This window comes from Rhamphochromis sp. 'chilingali' (assembly GCF_963969265.1).
Source record: "Rhamphochromis sp. 'chilingali' genome assembly, chromosome: 1".
NCBI lineage: Eukaryota > Metazoa > Chordata > Actinopteri > Cichliformes > Cichlidae > Rhamphochromis > Rhamphochromis sp. 'chilingali'.
In genome coordinates this window covers 26,486,584-26,510,374 of record NC_137929.1, presented here as the reverse complement: position 1 = coordinate 26,510,374, position 23,791 = coordinate 26,486,584, and the positions used below count along the sequence as shown (strand labels likewise).

General features: G+C 39.5%; 1 protein-coding gene across 1 annotated transcript in view; it reads right to left on the bottom strand.

Moving 5' to 3' along the window:
- The window catches only part of pcxb (pyruvate carboxylase b), a 332,441-nt gene that overhangs the window by 156,613 nt on the left and 152,037 nt on the right, over positions 1-23,791 (bottom strand). The window contains exon 12 of the mRNA XM_080905198.1: positions 6,940-7,122. Within this exon, the coding sequence (XP_080761324.1) occupies positions 6,940-7,122 (183 nt within the window). The remainder of the gene's footprint in view (positions 1-6,939; positions 7,123-23,791) is intronic.

The following is a 23,791-nucleotide window of genomic DNA, read 5'->3' as shown; positions in this document are numbered from 1 at the left end:
AGGAAGCAAAAGCCCCATGTTATTCCTCCCTTTCCAGCCCTACCATGCTTCTCTCCTTTTGTCACAGCCAATTTCCAGCCGTTTAATCCTGGTTACGCCTTCAAAGTCCCAGCTGACAGCACCCAGTTCAAACTTACTGTGATGTATATTGGCGAGTGGCAGCAAGATGCGGGTTCTGGCTACAAACACATCTGTTTCATGTCTGTTGTTTAATTAGCTGTTGGAACTGAAACGCTGTTTTAGCGAGCATATAATCTCAATATGTAGTTATGCTTTGTAAATCGAGAGAAGGCAGCTTAGAGCTTTCACTTACTACACTGAAGGTGCATTTATCTTGTTTCTGAATGACCACCGAAGAACTACACACAGTAGTGGTGTGATTTATTAAAGGACTGCAATGTTTACATGCTAGTAGAGATGCACCGAGTGTGACCTGTTGATACAAATTTCGACGATTCTCATCCTTTAAGAGCTATAACTGACCAAACAAATACAAACAAAAATCAACTATGCTTCTTTCATAATAAGAGAAATTATTCAACCTCCAATTTCCCCAAAACTGCAGTAAGTTACAGGATTTTCTCTCATTGAAACAAGTTAAAAGGAGGCGCTCTGCTACTGGAAAGAGTTATAAATAATAACAAATGTCAGGTGCTTGTCTATATATTCAGATAAGAGGACATAGAACCTCTCGTTCGCTCATCTCCATCCTAACTGCTGTGATCCTTTGCTCAAATCAACACTGCCGATTTGCAGCTGGCTCCAAACTCTGGCCAGCTTTAGCAACTTTGCCGGTAGATTCTTGAATATGTCCATGTCCAGCATGCTCAAAGTGATTTGTGCGTCCGACCTTTAAAAGATTTTAAATATATAGATAGCATTAAACAGGTAAAATGAGAGAAAGTTGGATTTAAAGTTGTTTGGAGACTTTTCACTTTGTCAAACCACTAAAAATGTTTCACGTGTCCACTTTTCTTTTCCATCACGGCCTTTTATATTTTTTAATATATTTAATATTTTTCTCAGTATCTTTAAAGTCATCCAGCATTCCCACATTCCCCACGACTTTATTCCCATGCAGTAATTGGATTTCAATGTTCTTGACCTTTTGTTGAATTTCCTCAAATTAGGCTTTTCAGGACTAGCGCTTAATTATAAAACAAAAGTGTGTTCAAGATTCACAAAAACATGAAAGGCACGCTGTTTAAGACACACACACAATTACAAAGCTATTCATGTGATTAAGTACCGTGCAAGTGGTTGTTTAGAGGTGTGAAATGAAGAGGAGATAGACAGATAACCCAGCCCCTGGAGACACGGTGTTATTTCATATGAGATTTAGAGTGCATGACTGTGTGTGACAAAAAGCAAGCGTGTGTGTTTGTGTTTCACAGTGAATCTAAACCACTTATTCCTCCTACTGAAAAGTCAGATGAGATGGATTTCCTGTCTCTCTGCTCTTCGTAGATGCTATTTAAATTATCCCGGATCAAAAAAATAAAAAATAAAGAAGTGTAGTTGTTGGAGGAACTTCGGGCCACAACAGATGGAAGAAAGGATCATCCTGTTACCTGGTCAACATGATCTTCAAGCTACTAAAACAGCAGCATGAAAGCAAAGAAAGAAGAGATAACTGATAAATAGGAAAAATTATCTGGTACAGGGATCTCAGTCTTTCCAATGCTTATTTGTATTTACTTTTTTACTTTTCAGGCTATATATTCACCAGTAGTTTATAACACGTAGCCACACAGAGATGCTTACATTTGTACATGATGCTCATTTAAAAAAAGGTCTTAACACTTTTGATATGAGAGGATTTACGTCTACATTTATGGTGCGGCACACTGAAACTCAGAAGTAAAAAAAAACCTGCTATACATAAAAAGTAGGGGTGCAACGATATTCGTATCGATATTGAACCGTTCGATACAGTGCTTTCGGTTCGGTACGCATATGTATCGAACAATACAATTTTTTTCAATTTATTTATTTATTTATTTATTTTTTTGTGTCCCGTTTGGATCTATAGCCATCAGAATTGTTGTCTTGAGGCCAAGAGGATTTATTTTAAGTGGATCATCATATTGGTCCATTTGATTGTATAGAGAAACAGAAGGTAAACACATCTGAAATGTCAAACACAATTCTACACAACGCAGCACAGCAGGCAGCCGCTTCAACTGAGCAGCTCAAACTTTGTTGTTGAGTGCACTCTCTAGTTTTAACTTTTATTTCCAAGGTAAAAGTGCTCTTAACATGCTGAGACTCTACTATGACTGCCATAGCTGCGGTTACGCTGAGACCTACTGTAACCACAACAGTGGAGTACCCAGATTCACAGGAATTGAAGCGCTGCTGTTTTTTACTGTAAAAGTCTATATGAAGACAGATTAGTACTTGTGGTATCAGGTGGGTGCTGCTGCAGCATGTGGGCTGTGCATGTGTGAGTGTGTTTCATGTTAAGAGAAAAAAAATTCAAGGTGATTTCACTCACCAGTATGAAACTAGAAAAGAGGATGAAGGATAAATAGAACAGAGGTCATTGCAGAAGGTGATTTAGAAATCAGCAAAGAGCAAGATTTGAAGAGTCCTTGATAACATGGCACAGCAGAACAATTTGAGCCTGCAGCAGCTAAAACACAGATCAGAGAAATGACAACCAGTGTCTTAAACGCAGGTAAAAGCAATGTATGGAAGAAAAAGCAAGTCTTTGTTCACACTTTGGTGAAGAATGTTTTTGTTTGTGAAATAATTAAAGGAACGAGTCCTTGAATTCTTCAACCCTGGGACATAAACACCCATGCAAGCAAACCTAAAACTGAACGGTAGCAAAAGTAAGCTGCCAGTTCTCCTCAAAAAACCTCTACGAAAACTGTTGTCATGGTTTCCTGCCCGCCACCAGCATTCTTTACACGAACAATTTTAATTTCAGGCCTTGTTACGTGATGTTCAATGTCCCATTCTCTGCCGGTGTCCATGAGGCTCAGAGCTTTTACAGGAGTATGCTGATACAGAACAGAAAGAAGGCTATTCCTCCTCAGATGTAAAAGGCACTGAGCAAGGTCACACTGGGTAGCTGACGTGTGGCGCACACCATCCTCATCAGCTCTTAACAACATAAGAAAAAGCCTTTGCACACTGATAACCTTGTTTCTGTTTTACATCAAAGTTAGTTATAAAAAAGTATCGCCATTGAAAGTAGGTTAAACACTCAGTATAACAAGCTAAAGCTTCAAGCTTCAGTGTTGCTTTCATTTACTCCAAGCTTTTGTTCATAATAATTTATTTTTATGTGCATGTTTTGGGCACCGTTTTCAAACAATTACTTAAATTAAATAAATAAATAAGAGTTATTATCAATGTGTGGCATTCCTGCATAAGAAACGGCATTTCCACACAGCTCTGGCTTCACTGGACCACTTGAAAGATGGAATAACAAAAACAGTCCAGCATTAACAGCAGATTCAGCGTTTCAATCCTAAGACTTTACACACTTGGCTGCACCACTGTGCCAGGGGTCCAACTAGGGCTGGGCCATATCATACCGTTCACGGTAATACCGATATAATGTTGGATAAGAAAACAAAATATCGCAATAGAATATGGGTAAAGCACGTAGGTGCGGTGCCTTTGTGTTCATACGCACGTGGCGGAAAAAGTATGGCGGCGACGGAGAATGAAAAGGGCGAAAGCGGATCGTTGAATAAAACGAATGAACCAGAATTAGTTTGTAAAAATGCTGCAACTTCAGTGGTGTGGAACTGGTTTAGCTTTTGTCCGTCAGATACACAACAAAGCTCTATTTTTGGTAGCGCATGCTAGCGGGCCGTCGTTATTAAAGTGTTGTTTGGAAAATATGGCACACTTAAAATCAATCCTTTGATTTTTCTGAAAATCGACAGTGCCCCTTATAATCCCGTGTGCCTTATGTATGAATTCTGGTTGTGTTTACTGACCTCGAAATGATTTTATGTCGTACACGGCGCTCGAAAATCTATCAAATGTTTTAGTACGACTTTGCTAACCTACGAAGCCGCACCGCTTGATGGATTGTCAGAGCATTAAGGCTACCATAGGCAGGAGCCTCGCGGAGTGATACGTACTGTGCTTCAACATAATATTACCGTGTTGTGCGTGTGTATAACCTCTTTAAGTTTTGTGGATATTATACATGGTTATGCTGAGGATATGTCGGCCGATTTCCACTGAAAATGCCTTTTGGTTAAACTGTCAGCGACTTTAATGCACATAAAAAAACAGCTGCTTGTTTAAGTGAAAACACATTGTTTTTGTTTATTTTGCACTAATAAAGTTGTGGAGTTGTAAAGTGTTTTTTCTAGTGTCAATTATATCGTCAGTTATATCTTTATCACAAATTTTCAAATGTATATCGTGATAAATAGTTGTGGTCATATCGCCCTGCTCTAGGTCCAACCTGTACATTCAGATCACCTTTTTTGCAACACACACAGGTATCAGCACTTCAGTCTTATACTCAGTATAACAACCCAAAATGGACAAACCTCAAAGTATGTGTGATATACATGCTCAGATACACTATTCCTAAGCATTGCACATTTCCCTCCATTAAACCCTTTTACACACACACGAAAAAAGTGATTTTTTTCAAGTATGATTCAAAATATGAAATACTGAAGACCTCAGCATGAGCAAATCCACCGATTGGCCACATGCATGTCTGAAACCCTCTCCGAAACATTCTGCATTTCAGCCATCGCATGAATTCAACCTTGGAAAGAGAGACTACTCAAGGATAAGATGACAAAAATAAATTTATCTCCAGCCCATCTCTGTATATCCAAACAACTTCTGCAATCTTTCCATTACCCAGCTGCTCCAACAGCTTCATCTACATCTTCCACAGCTGATGCAACTTTTCTAACTGTTACACAAAAGCAAGGCTGCACTTTGTCTTCCAACCAGGTTAATTACAAACTACAATTGATTTTTCATTTTTGTTTTTTGCTTGAACCAATTTAAATTTCATAAAATGTAAACTTGTAGACTTTGTTATCCTAAAATAACTCACCTATTTTCAACCTTTTGTTGCATTTAGCCATGTTCATTGTACGGTGGAAAAAGACCACAGAGAGGATTTATGGATGTAATGAAACTTTGCAACCTTTTTTGCTTTGAAATCATTAATGACATTTTCTGTTTATGTTAACTTAAATAAACTGGAAAGCATCTTTTCTCTTACCCACAGCTTAAGATCAGATATTTTGATACTGAATTATTCACGAAGCTGACTTTGTCTACTTACCAAAACCCTAAAGATTTCAAATCAAGATTTTCACTTCAGTGAATATTTGCATCTATTGCCCGACCTAATCTTACAACAAAAACATCAGAGACTTGGCTCTCTGATACACTGTTATACATTGTTGCCAGATTAAAGATTAAAAACACCATTTACCTCTCAGTGGAGAAAAAGGCACATGTTTTGAGCTGCATGTATATGTTGGATTAGACTCATCGTGTTAATTTTTAATTGAGGAGAGAAAATTGCACATTTAAATGTGCTGTGAAATGTGTGAATGATGACAGCAACAGGAAATCCAAATTACAAAAAAAAAATAAAAATCTTGTGCTTGTCTAATTCAACTATTAATTGGTTTTATAACATGTTAGCCATTTTTAGTGTTTATAAAATGCTAAATGTTATTATGCTGGCACATAAATAAAAAAAATATAGAGGTTTCCATTTATCAATGTAACATTGTACAAAGTTTAACAGGAATGTTTTGATGGTCGTCTCAGCAGTTACTGATCACAGTCACATGGATTGAGGGGGTTTAAATTGTTTTCTTATTAATGAATAAAATGCAAGTTGTCATAATTGGATTAAAAATACATTTCATCTGTTTCACCGCGGTTTAATAAAAACGTGTGAGGCGCACATGCAAACACACAGCGCTATAAGAGCCCGTATAGCGCTTTACTAGTCCCTAAGGACCCCAAAGCGCTTTACACATCCTGTCATCCACACACACACACACACACACACACACACACACACACACACACACACACACACACACACACACACACACACACACACACACACACGTGATGGCAAGCTACATTGTAGCCACAGCCACCCTGGGGCGCACTGACAGAGACGAGGCTGCCGGAGACTGGCGCCACCGGGCCCTCTGGCCACCACCAGTAGGCAACAGGTGAAGTGTCTTGCCCAAGGACACAACGACCGAGACCGTCCAAGCCGGGGCTCGAACCAGCAACCTTCCGATTACGAGACAAACTGCCAACTTTTGAGCCACGATCGCCCCACATCGTTTACATCTTTCTCTTTGTTCTGCAAGTGGGAAATAAACTCCCAGGCTTGTGTTTCTCCCTCACCAGCAGCAGTAATGCACTTGTGTTTCTGTGTATGGGCTGCAGTGTTATGAAAGGTGGATAGCACTACCTTAACAAGTGCAAGTTGTTGTGACAAAACTGCTATAAGCCAACAACAACTGGCACCTTCTGACACAGGCAGAGTGTGTTTTCAGTCGGAAAGCCAAGAAATAAAGAGCAACATAAACCATGTAATCAGCCAGAAAGGTCACACAGGCTAAGTGTCCAAGACTAAGCGCACCACTTCTTAGCTGTGGCACTCTGCAGCAACTGAGTACACACTCGCTCTCTTTCAGCTTTAAATGCATCACACCATTAATCTAAACTACCCTGAGTAGTTTTAGACGGGCTCTTACCATGCCAGCCACCAATACACAGAGTAGAATTCAATTTATATCCGAGCTGTGAAAGAATCAATCCCCATGCCAAAATGTTCATTAGTTCCCGAGTTTCCTCATCAGCTCAACTAGCCAAACAACAGCTAGAAAAGCAAATTAAACCAGGAAAAACATGCACAAAGTTGGAACCCTTTGGAGCGCACTTGGCCGAATGTCCTACCTTAACCCCTCTCACTCTGAACTCAGCCAGAGCTCGGCTCATCTTGGAAGCTGCTGTGTTCAGGTCCTTTCCGCTGGCGATGACTTTCACTAGTAATGAGTCATAGTGTGGAGAAATGACGGCACCCTGGAAGGCTGAGGCGCTGTCCAGACGGATGCCCATGCCCTCGCCGCTTCGGAAGACCTGGCAGGAAGAACACGGCACAGGTTAATATTTTTGAAGGAAAATGTCTGTCATTGCACAAGAGAGACATTTAATATAGAAAAAAGGTCATTATTGATAGTCTGTTATCAATATATAATACATTTTCTGTACACTCAGGACAAATTCTCAATTTCTGCAATTTCTGATTTGTTCATTAACAATAAACAAATGTGCAAAACAATATATGCACAGTATTTTTGTGGATTTCATTACATTGGATTTTTCTGCAGTTGGCAAGATAATACACTTGGATAATTTGCCAATACAAGATTTAGTGTTCTCATTAGGGATATTATTGTATTACCCTGCAAGGTCTAGTAATGCTACTGAATGCATTTCCCCCCCCAGCTATTCCTCTTCGATATATTTTACAGGAAGCACTAACATTTGTGTTATTTCTGCTATTGAAACTGCTATTAACTGGCTGTATTTTCACTACTTTGGAAACAGACAATACTGGTATATGTCCCTGCAATCACTGTTTGAGCTGGGATCAATGACCAGTGCAGGCACATCTATTCAGAACCTGAAAAAAAGCATATTAAGGAGCCAGGCAGAAAAAGTATCCTGGTGTCTCAGTGCACTGAAATGTAACAGTGTGTTAGATTCAAATGAAGCCTTTCAAGCTTAGTCACATGTCTCTCATCACTCCCTCATTTAAAATATAAAAGTTAACTTTAAAAGACCAAAAGCTAAAACATTCTGCTCCTTCTGACAGGGCTGTCATTTAAACAACAGACATTGAAGCATCACATCTACCAGGTGCCTAAAACCTCAGCATAACGTAACATACACTGAAAATAATGGAGGCCAGATATACAAGAAGAGGAAAATAACGAGATGAGAGTGAAGAAAACGAGCATGAGATGAGTGAGAAAGGCTGAACTGTTCCAAACCACTTGGCAAGAGAGCAGAGAGGAAGGCGAAGTGAAGAGGAGAATGAGGAGTGTCCAACACTACAGCATATGGAGCCCCTCGAGGGCTGGAGGAGAAAGAGGAGTCGAAATTATAATTATAACAATGTTTTGCCACACTGGTGATCTGCTGCTAATATTAACAGATGAAGTGCAGAGCTGTCAACATTCATAATAACATTTTTTCATTAATCATTTGCACCACAACTCGACATTTCATCTAGTATGACCCCTCTCCTGTGAAACAACTCGCTGCCACATTAAAAAAAACAAAACTAAATAAATTTGTGATAGTAATGTTTTAAAAAAAAAAAAAAAAAAAAATCAAGCCAAGCCTCATCTCTGTTTTTCATGGGAAGTGGAAAATCAGAGCAGCAATTTAATGTGCAAACACATAAATACAGAACATAATGAAAAGCTTGAAAGTCAGTATTTAGTATGACCATCTTTATTCAACATGGCCTGAGCTCTTAGGCAGCTTTTAGTCAAAGTTCTCCAGGCTTCTTAAAGGACATTCAGAACTCTTCGTAGGCTGTGGCTCCCTTTTCTTCTGTTCTCTGTCCAGAGACTAATGTTGAGGTCCGGGCTCTGCGGTGGTCGACCCATGACTGATGGCATTTAAATAATAATGTAATATGTATACTTTATTGATCCCTGTGGGGAAAATCCTCTCTGCATTTAACCTTTCTAGACTATATTGCATGGTGGAACATCTGACCCCCACTATGTCTTAAAGATGGCTGTAGACCCTCACTGATGTGCCTCCCTCCTGACCTACTCCATACATGCCGATGATGATTTCAACCAAATCTTTCAAATTTGGATTCCTCGCTCCATAAGACCTGTTGCCACTAATTTTTAGTCTTCTCCACAGCCACACTTCCACCGAGACAATTTCTGAGGCTTCACTGAACAGCAGAAGGATAAACTAACGGGCCTGATGCAGCTCTCAGATCCTGTGTCAGGTCTGTGGCGTGTCCATTTCTCAAGGATGTGACTTTTAGATACTCTTCATCTGCTGTAGATAGTTTGTTTTAGGCCTGGCACGTCTTACTTTGTCTTCTATTTGTCTGGTTTGTCTGTTCAAATGTGCCATTTTTTAGGCAAATGGTTCTTTGGGAATCACCCTGTTGGTGCAAAAATACTATTTTATGCATTAAAAAACTATTGGCTATAGCAATTTTTACAGATTTGACTAAAGAAATGGGAACAAATCATGTGTATCCAAGGACAGAATTTCACATTGGCTCTTTATTAAATTGTAGTATGCATAAACACAAGACCTGTTCATCCCATGAACAAGGTTCCAGTGTTACGTGGATAAACAGAAAACTAAAAATTCAAAGAAAAACTTTGAAAGGCCTTCGGAAAATTTGAGCACTGTTCACTTACAAAAAAATAAAAAAATAAAAAAATCTAACGCTTCTTGGAAGCAAAATATAAAGTAACGAGGGGTGTCTCAACACATCTGTACGCCATTTCTTTACCAGTGACTTGTGGTAGAACAAAGTTAACCATTTAATCGCTGCAGAATTTGCTAAGAGGAGTGCTAACAAAGCGTTATGAGAGTTGGCACAAGAGGTGATGCAGCTAGAATAATTAGGACTGCACATTTTGGTGCAAGTATTTTTGCACTTGATGGATTTAACAGTTTAAAAAAAAAAGAAAAGAAAAAAAAAGGACAAGTTGGCGATGATGGAAATTGTGGTTGTAGGCAGGTTCACTATAAACTGGACGGCGTCTTAGAAAGACAGACAAGAACCCACAGTATCTGTGTCAAAACTGAAAAAAAGCCAAATCAGCCCAGATGAGCACATGTAGAAGCAACATTTAAGCCAAGTTAAGTACCGCAGCAGGGAAGTAAAAGATGTGAAACTGCAATTTAGACATCAATACATCTGATCATCAAGCTGAATACTAAATAAATACCATGAGTATTGATGCATTTTTCAATTTGAATTTAATATTTCAAAGAATGACTTATTCATTGGATGTCCTCCACCAAGGAGGAGTTTTGATTTGTTTCAACTCAACTGGAGACCAAGTGGAGAACGACTGCCTGCAGAGAGCAATATCCTATTTCAAGGATCTCCCCTTTGATATGGGGCTGGTCATCAGCACTTCAAGTGTTGCTCAAGTAGATCTCAAATGTTTAGACTTTTATTTTACAATTTACAAGCTACTCTGCACATATTAGACCAAGTTTCAACCATGCTTGTGTAAAAAGTTGATCAAATCTTCTCAATAGTGCCTGATAAATTAAGACGTGGAATATCTACTTGAAATTGTCCAATCTCTACAGTGTTGTTTGCATTGTTTACCCCCCCCCCCAAATAAAAAATAAAAAAAGTGAGTGGTAAATGAAATATTTTACTGAAGCACAAAAAGCAGGAACAGTGATGTTTTCTGCTAATTGAAATGACAAAGAAAGTCAGAAATAAAGCGAACCCAAATATATCTTAGGTTTCTTTTTCTGCTGCTCACAAAGAGAAAAAAGAAAACCATCCCACAGTTCTGTTGATGGGCTGTACTCTGCCAACTGTGGCTTATCGGTATTGCCAATGGGGCTCTAGGGCAGTTTGTTTCCACAGTCATCTTGAGGCCGTTGCCAGCTCTCATCTGTGCAAATACCCCTGGGAAAATCTACAATCTGTTTACTTTTCCACTACTCATTAAATCTTTCCTTATTGTGGACTGGCTATATTTTAAAATTGTTCTGTCATCCTATAAAGCTGCAGGCCAAGCATACACACACACACACACAAGACAAATGCAGTTGTTTGCACTGAGTGCTATGTTCAAGTGACTGGCTGTCTGATAACTGTCCAGGTTTTTCTTGCACGCTGTTATTTAATATCAAAAAGCTAGATCTCCCAGAGGCAAGTAAAGCGCTTAGCATTGCTTATGCTCAAACTGATGCTGCTTTTTGATTTATTCAGGCTATAGTCTTCACAGAGGTTCACTGGGCATCTGGGCCTGTTTCAGCAACACCCCACTGCATAATGAGAACGGTACTTGGCGAACTCTTTTATACAGAGGTTGAAAAGATGAAAAGGAGGGAGACGGATCAGTAATTAGCTCAAAGCCAATTCTGTTCCTGACATCCTGGCTTTGTTGTTGGCATGCAAAAACCTCAAAGTTTCTGAAACTATTAGGGCCACCGAACAGCGATACAGTCTCACATTTGGATCAACATGTGCTGATGAACCTGATCTCAGGATGACCACGGACATCTCCAAGGAGGAGGCACAGGAGGGCACCACCACTGAAATCACACTGGATTAAATCTAAAAGCAGGATCTGATGATTTGACAGCTATATGTAGGAGCAGCCCGTAACAGTGCCTGGTGCACTGTGCAAGATACGGAGCACGTGGAGTTTTCTTCAAGGACAATGTTGCTTATTCAGCAAGACAATCCCAAAACACATTCAACACATATTACAATACCATGGCTGCAATGCAAGAGTGCTGCAGACTGCTCACCCACATAAACATTTTGATGAATTAAGGACCAAAACCACTGAACTGTTAAGTAGCCGAAATCTTGTGCACATGGAATAAAAAAAAAAATTAAAAAAAATGTATTTTCAAACTACAGCTATGACTCAAACACAGAGGTGATGCAGCTCTGATAACTAGGACTGCAAATACTCCATATGCATGTTACAATGTTTTTGCTGCTACAGTATATCAATATGATCAAGAGTAGAAGGAGTAATTTTCTGCAAAGTGAGACTCATGACATGTAGTGACAATACAAGTGATTCATAAGAAATCTGGCACAAGAAAAGATTTATCTGTAGCTACCGAGTACCAACAAAGAGCACCAGTCCAAACAGAAGTTAAAACCCATTTTTAAACATTCCTGGAATAGAAAAAGGGAAGACATGAGTCTAAGAAGACTTCAAAAAAACTTAAAAATTAACACACACACTGAAATAGGTTGTGTCATAATATGGCTCAGTAGTATGTATGCACTCAACGTCTGAGCACACTCCTGGTGAGAGTGTGTCCTGGGATCTCTCCTCCCAGACCTGGATCAGAGCATCAGAGAGCTCTAACAGTCTGCAGTGATTTTTAATATCAGGTCCACTGATACAATACGTTGTATAGGCTAATTCTTGGGTTCCCCTTAGAGGTACATGAGAGCCAGTAAGTGACATCAATGTAATCATCCAGGAGCTGCCTATACACGCTGACCATATTTCTGCGCACCACAAGCCAAAGCCTTTGAACCGGCATAAGCTCCAATTTCATCCTGGTACCTAACAGCACGCAGGCTACCGTCCTTGATCCTCCAAGTATATGCTTCCCCAGGCTCTCTCTAACCCTCTGTCAAAACCAGTCATGCTGGATGATAACACGACTTTAGCCACACTCTGCTTCTTCAGACTCCTTCACATCTATCATACATGCTCAGTGTGAATCTGCTCTGATCTCCGAAGAGAACGAGGCACCTGTAGTGAGCCTGCCAGTTTTGGCGTTTTCTGGCAAATTCAGAACTAAGATCCCACAACAGGATGCCGGGCCCTCACGCCACCTCATGGAGTCCAGTTCTCATAGTGTGGTCAGAAACATGCTGGGACCCTCTGTTCCTCCTCACAAAGAGGAGCAGATACTGGCCATCCTGCTGAGTCGTCTCGCTCTCTCTCATAATGTAAGAGCCCATCTCACAGCATCTCTTCCACACTCTTGAGACACATCAAAACTCCTTGCAACACCACATACGGATGTGCCATCCTGGACGAAACGCCACCAGGAGGGAAAAGGAGGGCAACGGTCTGGTCAGCACCTGCAACAAAATTCCCTTTTCGGATACTGTCAATTTAATTTGTACCAAAGTAGGTCAAATCCCCAACAGATTGTCATCAAATCCAGATTGGATATCAAAGTGGAAGTTAGATTAAAAACAGTTTTGCCTCACATGCAAACCTACACACTTTGCCTGTGTTCATTTTCTCCAGTTCAGACACGTAACCTCACAGCATTATACCACATATTTGTCATAACAATCTTGCCATACAGCTGCAGCCTCCTGCAACACTGAAGACTGCCTGCACAGTCTCACTTAACTGGACCCACACAAAGAAACACTGATGTATTTAATAAAAGATTTATGTTTGAATACATAAATCTTTGCTACAGGCTTTAATATATGCTGGACAGCAATAAGAAATGCGGCTATAAAAACACACATTCATGCAGAGAAATCTGATACCAATATTGTTTTGAAATAGATTTTTTTTAACTGTAAACAACTCTACGCTGCCTGTGTCAGGAGACTAATCAAATGGGCAGGAAGACAGATGCTTACCGTTACACTTTACTGAACAAATATATATACATGGGATATGTAGTTGGACTGGAAGCCAAACGACTCAGTGGATATTGGAACCAGTCAGACAAGTAGTTTAAATGGGAAAATACAAATGGGAGAGGGGAAAAAAAAAAAAAAAAGGAAATATAAATTCCAGGACACTATCAGAAACAAAACATTTCCACTCTGCGCCCCCCCCACCCCCTTCCCAAATTAAACCAGTGTAGTGGCATTTCTATATTTACTTTTGTCTGCTATCTGTTAACGAGGGCTTGTGAACTCTCGCGCTGTGCCTTTGTCAATATATGAAGACGCAGTATGTGATCACTGCATTGACGGTGGCTTCAAGCATTTAAATATCAGCAGAATTTTGCCAAAGCAAAATGCCACAGAGACCATCCACTCGCTCAGCATGGGCTCGAACAAAAACAGCATCTCTAAAGATTTTGCAGCCAGAAAAAGAAAAAGTATGAGAGACTATACAGGCAGATTTGAATGGAAGGCCAAGTACCACATAAATAATTAAACCGTTTTCTTTCATGCACACAAGACATACAAATAATTTAAGTGCTTAAATGGTTTCACTCACTCACACACACACACACACACACACACACACACACACACAACACACGGTTCTCTGTTGTCTTGTACACTTGTGTGGGCTGTCATCTTGTTCCTTATGCAATAATCCAGCTTTATCCTCCTGTTTTCCTTGGGATTCCTGTTAATCAGTAAATGCACATGTGCACACAAGCTAAAATGAAGGCTTTCTGCTTAATACTATCTTCCTTATAATATTTCCACAATCAAACAATGCCACTTTTCACCATCTTCCCTCCTTTTACCCTCACAATTTGTTCAGTCGTTACTGCAAACTCTGAAAGAAAGTATCCTTTAATGTGATCTCTACCTTCTTTTCCAAATGCTCAAAGTGCCTCTCTCAGATTATCCTCCACTCACTCTGAAGCATAGATCAATGGTATATTTCTCTTCAATTGCAACAATAGCTTATGTAAAGATTGTAGAGAACTGAGTCATAAAACTACAGTGCGGTTGGCACAAACAAATGAGCTGAAAAGTTTCACTTGACCAAGTCGATATGCCACCTTAAAACAGTAATAAGTGAAGAGCACGAAAAAAATGAGTCCAGAGAGCCCATTTGAACATTGATTTAAGACGTCTACACATATAACAACACATCAGTGGTTTTACTGAAATGGTTTTATCCAACTGTTGGGAGATCACAGAGTTTCAGTGTGAGAGCTTTTCAATTTATCATGTGGACAAGCTTTACACCACTGAACTCAGAGACTGGAGAAATCCCTCTCAAGCAATAACAACAAAAAGACACTTTACTATACAAAAAGAGCAAATTCATCAAACATTTGTGTTGCACAGCTCTCTTTTTTTTCAGCAATAACAATTTTAATTATAAAAAGTGCCAAAGCAGAAACATGATTTAATGTGTTTTCACTTCTTTGGTAAAGGAAACAAAGGCACAGGTTTGATCAATCGTAGCTCCCAAGCTCACATTTGCCTCTGCAGCAGGAGTGCTATGGATGTGGCCACATATATAAACACAACTGGCCGAACCTCTGCCCCTGAAGTAAAGACGGTGGGGCAAATGGCGGCTTCAAAAAAAATCTGCGTTCGCACCTGTGCATTTTTAATTGCTTAATTTTGAGTTTATAACAATGCATCGATTGTTGGAAGACATACTTACACACTAATTAAAAGTGCAACTTCTAACTTTCAAGTAAAAATACAAAATCGGCCGACTGTTCCTTTAAAATTGAAAGTAATATAAACTAATATCGGTTGGTCAGCTTCCCGCTGTTGACAATACTGTGTTTTTAAAGACGTGGTACATTGCAGCAGGGGAGTGTAAAGTGCAGAAACAGACGTGAAATGACTTTGATTATGGGCCTTAGTTTCAAAAAATAATAACAATGAAACCTCTTCAAAACACTCTCCAAACCATTTACCATTAAGTCCGTTTTCCCTTTTATCCACTCTACTCTCAATTCCCACTTTACAGACTCCTCAACCGAGGCTCACTCACAGCCCCTTCACCTCAAACCTTTCATCACCTTCGTCAAACTCAGTCCTGCTGCTACCTGGTTAAACTCTTTTGCATTTTGGCAGCCTAGGCTTACATATAGACTTATAAGTCAGCACGAACGCATCTGAATCTGATCTATGGAGAGGAAACATTGAGACAACACTGCCTGCCAGAAACAGACCAAAAGTGAAGGCAATATCTGAGCTCCAACTGATATCGTACCAATTAGAGTTGGAGAGGAGCAGATGGAGAGGCAGAAACACAGAGAGGTAAGGAGAGCAATGAAGGGAACGAGACAGAATAACACATGGAGTTGGGGAGAGATGAAAATGTATGTTCCATGTTAATGTTTGAAGTCAAGCTGCATGGATGAATGAAGACGGAAAGAAGTGAGACAGGGGGAAGTGAAGTAAAAACAAGGTCATTCGCCAACACCTATTTCAATACTTCAAAGAAACAAAACAAAAGACAAACATGTTTTAAGAATTGCATCGTGTGTCCAAGCATTACCAGATGAGGCCGGAGGGTCCTTCACGACCCCTAAAAAGACCCTTTTTAATTAATTCTCTATACAAAGTTTGTGGGGAGGTCAGAAATGAACACCAACTTCAAAGGGGGGAAATAAATCCAGCTTTCAATCACTTGACACAGAAACAAACTTCACAACTTTGTCACCAGTTTTAAAGACTCGATGTCTCTAAAGCATCTTCCTACTTTTCTCTTCTTTTTGCTAAATGTGTAAGTGGGTTGACTCCCAAGGAATTTGGTGACAGTTTATGTGCAGCCCTGGAAAAATCTGGCCATCTCCTGAATTTAATTACTGATGTCCTTCATAACTGGGTGTCTCGCTGTCACAGCTTCTGCATCATGTAACTGCAACGTGCCAAATTAAAATGTGCACTTGGTATGCTGTCACAAGCCCCCCGAGCCAGTATGTTTACCACAGTTTTCAATTAAAATATTGACCTTTTATTTCACTTAAGCCTAAATTAAAGAAATTCCAAGGGAAATGTTAACTTTTGAAAGTGGGCAGATGCCATAAGCTCAATCTCCACTGACACCATAATGACAGAAGAACCTTGAATCAAAGTGTGAAAAAAGGAAATCACACAGCATATATGCTGTTCCAGTTGAGCATAACAAGGTGACATCTTTGTATGTGGCACAGAAAGCAGATAAATCAGGGCCAGTCATGGAAATGAGTAATAGACTGTTGCCTCAGAAGGACGTCATCTCTCTCCTGCGCATTTCTTATGGTAACACATTCACTGAGAACATGCACAAGCTCTGAAAGCAATGCATTACTACCTCGATTATTTATGAACGTATGTGAAAAGAAAACCTTGGCGTTTGCCTTCAATACTGGAATACATCTAAGACGTGGAACACGTAAGGCAGCACACACAGCCAGATCCTTATTTGCTCTATCCAGACTTTTGTTCTCAAATAAATGAAAATACTAAAGCAACTATGCACCCAAGTGTAGTCTAAAAAATCCTGCCGTCTATATATTATTTACAGAGACTCAAAAAGATTCAGTCACCAATCACATACAATCAAGACATGTGATACATGTTGTTAAGACTTTGGCAGAATTTAAGCCCAACCACATGCAAAGTATGCTCACAGTCTCTTTCTGTTCCTCAGACTGTGTTGAATCATTGCCAGAAAAGTATTTTCTGCAGACCAAAACAGACTGTTCATGCTCAGGTCCAACTGAAATCAATGTATCACACACACACACACAACCTACCTGACAAACTAATAACCCAAACATAATGCCATTATGTTAATGTTATCTCAGAGGTATCAGACGGGTAACAAATTTGGCAAAAAAATTGCTACAAATTAAATTGATGGTGTTCTATGTGTATGTAGTACATCCATGTGATGCTACTGGCCTTTAGCTACAGGTGCTTTACGCTGGTCTGCTTTAATACCGAACTCCACTGACTGGAGAACTTAAATGCCTATGTTGATAATAAGCGGGACCTCTCACACTTCACTATAACACAAAGGGACAAACACTAGAGGTTTATTTATTTTAAACAGAGACCTTTTCACAGAATTAATGGCTGCACTGGTTACATAAATCCGACTCGGCTGAATCATGGCTACTCTAACGACAGCAAAGCAATTTCTCCTTGCTTCAATTAAAAGTTACTCTGCATTTTCTACAGTCTTTCACAAGTTATTAGCAAAGTCTGAAACCAGGGAGACATGAACATTCTCATTTCATTAACAGAAAGTTAACTGGAGACTTTCAGTGATGCATGAAAGGAGCCTTTTGTAAAATCATTTTCTTTCACTGAAATTATTTTTGAATTTTGGAAAAGAAAAAACCTGCACTGGTCATCTCTTACATGCACGAGGATCCTTCTACTGCAAATAATCCAGTCACACTGTTAATGGAAAATCTTTTAGTGCATATTTTTCATTATCTGTGGCTGTAATCCACAGCTGCTGTACAAGTGCATGAATTTAAAGTACATCTACTCCGATACTTTATTTCACTTTTACTCCTATATTTTCAATTTCACCTTCATTTCCTGTCCTGTACAGTACAGGTTCTATTTTATACCATCTCACAAAACCATTACCTACCTCACTTTCCTCCCTGTATGTCTCCCTGGGGTATCACTGGCTTTATTTATCCTCTTTTACTTCATTTAAAATCTTTTCTTCCTTTCTTCCCTGCTCTGACTTTCAGTGTTTATTTTTCCTCCTGCCTTCCGTTTCCCTCTATTTACCACTTCACAGCAGCATCGATACATTTTTAGGCCAAGTCCAAAGATGTGTTTGTGTCCTTCATAATAAAGACATATTTATAGCCAAGTACTAACTAATTTGACAGTAAATGTTTGTGCACACTGCAGAGCACACATGCCCTGCTTTCAGATTCTTGTTGCCATTTATCAAAAGCCCATTTTTTGATACTCATACTGAACTGCTTTCTCCTTTCAATCCTCTCAGAGTGTGTGTTCCAGACGGAGGTGTAATGACCCTAATAAGCAATAGAAGACTGCTTCTTCACAGTTTTTCTTCCTTTTCATTTTCTCCCTTTTTAGCTCTGAATCTTCTGTCAATTATCACCCATTCTGCCTTGCTTCTACTCCTCAGAACACATTAATTTCCCCCTCTCTTCATATTCTCATCATCCTCCCTCTCATTTTCACCCCTTTCCTCCTTTTATTTCCTTTCTACTCCTGTGTAATTCCCATCTTCGCTCCACCCCACACACCCGTGGCCCAGCACTTCACTTCGACTGCCATCTTCCTTGCTTGAACCCTCTTCCTTCTTAATCTCTTCACAATTTCGTCCCTCCCTCCTTCATATATTCCTCTATTAAAAATTGCCATTAATCGCCTAATTACATACAGTAGTAACTGTTCCATGATTCCTCACTACCATCATGAGGAGAAAATATGAAAAATAAAAATCACGCACAGCTCCTTAAAAATGTACCCATAAATGTCCACATTTTGTCCAACACCAAGCAAAAATCCAAACAAAGTGACTCCCAGCATAACCTCAGGAAGAAATACTGGGGCAGAGATGCTTGATGCCACACACACACACACACACACACACACACACACACACACACACACACACACACACACACACACACACACACCTCATGTAGTATTTAACATCCGTGTGACCATTAGAGTCAGTGGCAACCAGATGTCTCTGACAGCACTACAAGCTGTTTGGGGGTTTGGACGGAGGTTCAATGGACACAAACACACTTATTTGAATTACTAGCAGTTCACACTTACACAGACTTGCAGCCACAGTAGATATAAGTTGGTTCAGGAGGAGATGCAGACTTCTGCTATGAAGATGCATGTTTACACGCGTATGTACTGCATGGAAATAAATCCTCAGATCTTGCACATACAGTTTCCACCTGTCAATGCCTATGAGATTCTGAAGAGAGCTAGTGATGTCTAAGTTTATACTCAAAAAATAAAAACAAACAGTGTCTGAGGAGAATAAATTCAAACATAGTAATTCAACAGCCTAGACAAGACCCATCAAAGTTTCATCACCTCAGGGAAGCTGTTGGATTTTAGGTCCTAATGTTTAAATATGGAAATCTTGTTGAGTGTCCTCAGAAAACACCTTCAAAGTTCACATCTGTCCTGTGTGATTCCACCTTAATGTTTTCTAGTGTCTCTCTGCTTTTTTACATTTAAGCAAATCTAAAGCTCAATTACAACCTGAGCATTAAGGTTGCCCTTACTTTCAACCTAAATTTTATTGCAGTTTATGCTCATAGAAGCTACATGTTGGCATGTTCTCATTCTTGGCTAAGCTGCACTGTTTGCACCGGTTTAATGGTTTATTACTGAATTGTTAGTCAAAATAACAGCATGACTTTATAGATTTAAATGGGGTCCACTGGGTCACTGTCACATGACCTCACATTTGACTCTACGAGACCTTAATATACAGAGGACTGTGGTTGTCTTAGTGACTGTAAAACAAGCCCACCCCTCCACCGCCGTGTTTCACAGTTTGTATGTAGTGTTTGTGCTGATATGCTGAATTCGATTTTCAGTAAAAAGTTCCAACTTTGTAAAGCTAAACTATGCTACATTTGCACATGTCTTTGTCATGTCTCGTCTATAATATCCTGACCATAACTTGAACCTGGTATTCAATACCGCTGCACAATCCACTTCGTATCGTCTGTCATGTCTTTATCATACAGTTAGTAATGTATAGTTATCATTATAGTATTGTTTAGTTAGTAATTAGTACCTTTTATCCCTTAATTTTACTGAAGTTTAGCACATTATTTATTTGTAATTTCTAGTTTGATATCTCTTGGAAATATATATTTTATATACTTATAATGCACCATGGGGGGCTTGGTGTGAAACAGAATTTGGGTACACTGTATACCATGTATACTGTTGTATTGACAATAAAGCTCTTGAATCTTGAATCTAAGCTGTGCTGCCATGTTCTTTTAAAGAGTAGAGGCTTTCTACTGGCCCTTCCAAAGAAGCCACACTTGTTCAGTCTTTTTCTGATTGTACCATCATGAACTTTGTAGGCTTCATTTAGCTAGTTAGAGTGAGAGGTAGGTCTTTGATTATTTTGAGCACTGCATGGTCTGACCTTGAGGTGATAATTGACTCCTATAAGATCCATGACGACTTGTTCCCACTGAATGTGTCTTTTGCAACATTGAGTAAAAGTCAAATGAAAGACTACCTCATTGTGGCTGTTTTAGTTGGACACACAACTTATCAGGATTTAAAAATCTTGCTCTGCTCAACACAGTTGGGGACCTTTATGTGAAACGCCATCATCCCCAGTCAAGGTATTTGGATTTTCTACCAGTGTGCTTTACTTTTGATTGCTAGTGCAATATTAAAGGATTTTTTTCCCTCCGTGTGCATGTGGCACTTCTTCGCCTGCGGCAGAAGCCTTAGCCACTGCTCAGGCTTGTCGAGACTTCTCTCATCTTCTTCTGGCTCACCCAAAAGTTCAAACCATCTATCAGCTTTCATCTGCGCTGCCCATCTTCCTCACTGTGACGGCGCCGAACACATCTTAAGGCTATGCCTATACCATCCTAATATCCAAGTGCTTCCTCGTCAACTCCAACTTCAACAGATCTTTGATGTACTTGTTGCTTCAATGCTACGTATTTCTTGCGCCTGCAGGATCATGCTGTTTAGGTTCATAAAGTCGGCTACATTTTATTTATTTTTTTTAAATCTATCACATACACCGATATGTTTTTCTGTACTCTTTTACAGTAAAAAAAAAAAGAAGAAGAAGAAGAAAAGGAATCGTCCATGTTCAGTAGTTGTGTGAAACCGAGGGACACATGAGTAATTCAGCACATTAATCGGCCACCCCTGCGTTTCATATAAACTTCCTCTGTGTATGCAAGTATGTCCAATAAATTAAAGGCTTTCATTGAGATTTTGTTATAGAACTGTCAAAGTTACAGAAAGCAGTATTTTTTATGCAGCAAATAAAGAGTTCATTAACAACCAGAACAACAGTTAAAGGTGCTTTTTTTTTAACTCAGATTGCTACGTGGTTCAACGTCAAATTTGACATGAAATGCTACTTTTAATAACACGCAAACATTTCACCAAACAAAGAAAAAACTGCAAAATGCAGTTTCCATTGCTAAATTGCATTTAACTTTTAAAATAGTATCTGTGCACTTATTGCTTTATAAATGTTATTCACAGTGGATTTTATTTATATATTAAACACCGACAGCTGCAGACACGAGCAGTTTGTCAGCCTTTATCTGTTCTGTGTGCTTCAATACAATCAATCTCAATTTGTTCTTTTCTAAAATTATACAGTGCCACCCTGCCATGCAGCGCAGAGATAAATTTTAAAACTTTTTGCAGCAACCCAAGACAGGGGAAAAAAAAAAAAAAAAAAAAAAAGAGGAAAAAAAGAAGAAAATAAACCAAAAAAACCCACATTATGATCCAAATTTTATTCCTGTAGCAACACCCAGAAATCACAAGATGATGTTCCTGGTCACAGATGCAATCAGCACCATCAGCAAACACATACAGATGACAGATTAAAAGGAAGCTGCTGTGTGCCAATAACACATTACGAAACCTTTTGCACATTTATCTTTTTAATCATGTGACAAAAACAGAGGGGGGTGGAAAATATGGCAACTGAGGAACAATGTAGAGAGAGAGAGGAGGGAGGAAAAGGCACTTTGATGGGAGAAAAATCCTGGCGCCAGTCAGTGGCAACCCTCAGCCTCCTAGTAGATACAACCTATGGTATGAATTTCAAAATCCTAGGTCACTTCCTTCAAGTTATCATGTTCACAACACTTTCAGAAGTCAACATCACTGAGATTCAAATCCATCTGTGATTTTTAGTAGATACGATTAGGGTATCAATTTCAAACTCTTAGGTCGCTTCGTTCGTGTCTACGTTGCCTGCCCGACTGCGCCTGCCCGACTGCGCCTGCCCGACTGCGCCTGCCCGACTGCACCTGCCCAGCAGGGCGACGACAATACCCCAACAGCCTTCTACGGCCGAGGGACAAATATAAGATAAAATTCAATGGAAGAGAAAAATTTGATCACAGACTACTTTGTGTGGTTTCTGTCTCCATTTTCATTCTCATGTCTGCATTAGGAAATGCAACACCATAGCAACAAAGCAACAACACAATCCAAAATTCACTGGCAATCACTTCTCTCTCTTATCCTCACGCTCTCTATACAGTATAACAAAAAGCATCTGATTCTTGCTAAGCAGGTCACTTTAAACTACTTCTTCCCTCCCTACATTGCACCATCCTGATTTTCATTCCATTTCTCCACCAGCTCCAACTTTGTTCCTACAGTCATTCAACTTTCAGCCAATTCTTAAGATGAATTCAGCTATTATTCTGTCACTTTTATATTTTATATATGCAACAATAACAACATATTCATGAAGTGGACCTACTTGTGTGTTCAAAGCATACAAATAAGAGATTAGCACTGGTTGCACTAAATGCTACAGCAAATACAAGACAAGAGCATCACCGTAGACTGCTAGCTAGTCCAAACAAGAGGAAAGAATATTAGCCCTTTCTAAGATAAGGAATCTGGTAAACAAATAGCAGCTGGTTTTATAATATTTAGAATGAGTCAACAAATTAAAACTCATCAATTCATCTGTTACAAAGAAATTATCAGATAGAAAAAGCAATACACAGACTATCCATCCCTTTTATTTCCTGAAATGCTTCCAATGTGATCGACTGTGTTATACACTGGTCTCTGTTTACCAGAAAACTGTAGGTTTGTGTACAGGCTGATATTTGTGTCATTAACTGGTTCATGTACTTGATGATCTGCTGAATGTTCATATGAATCGTCTGCTCCGTGTCTTTTTTCCCCTCACTCTCTCAAAAACACCCCACACGTCTAAAATAAAGGCCTGGTCCTGTCACCTCATGCATTGCAGACCTTCCCTTCTCATCATCCCCTCCCATCCAACACATACAGAACTCAACTGTTTTATTTTGAAGTCAAGCTGAACTAGCAAAGACTTGAAGGTCTCAAAGGCATTAAAAATACATGACAGATAGACAGAAAAAGAGCAAAGTTGAGGGAGGAGAGCTGTAAGGGGAATTGACAAAGAAGGCAAAGCCAGAGTGCGATGTAGCCGAGTCAAACGCAAACAGTGGGAGCTTAGGAAGCAAAAGTGGGAGTGAAGTGGGGTGAGAGCAAGAGGGAGTATCAGGAGTGCTGAGGAAAATGCCAGAGATTAAGGTAAAGCTGCTACGCAAATTTCAATTAAATGATAAAAGAAAAAAAACAAACGTGAAAGTGAAGCTTCAT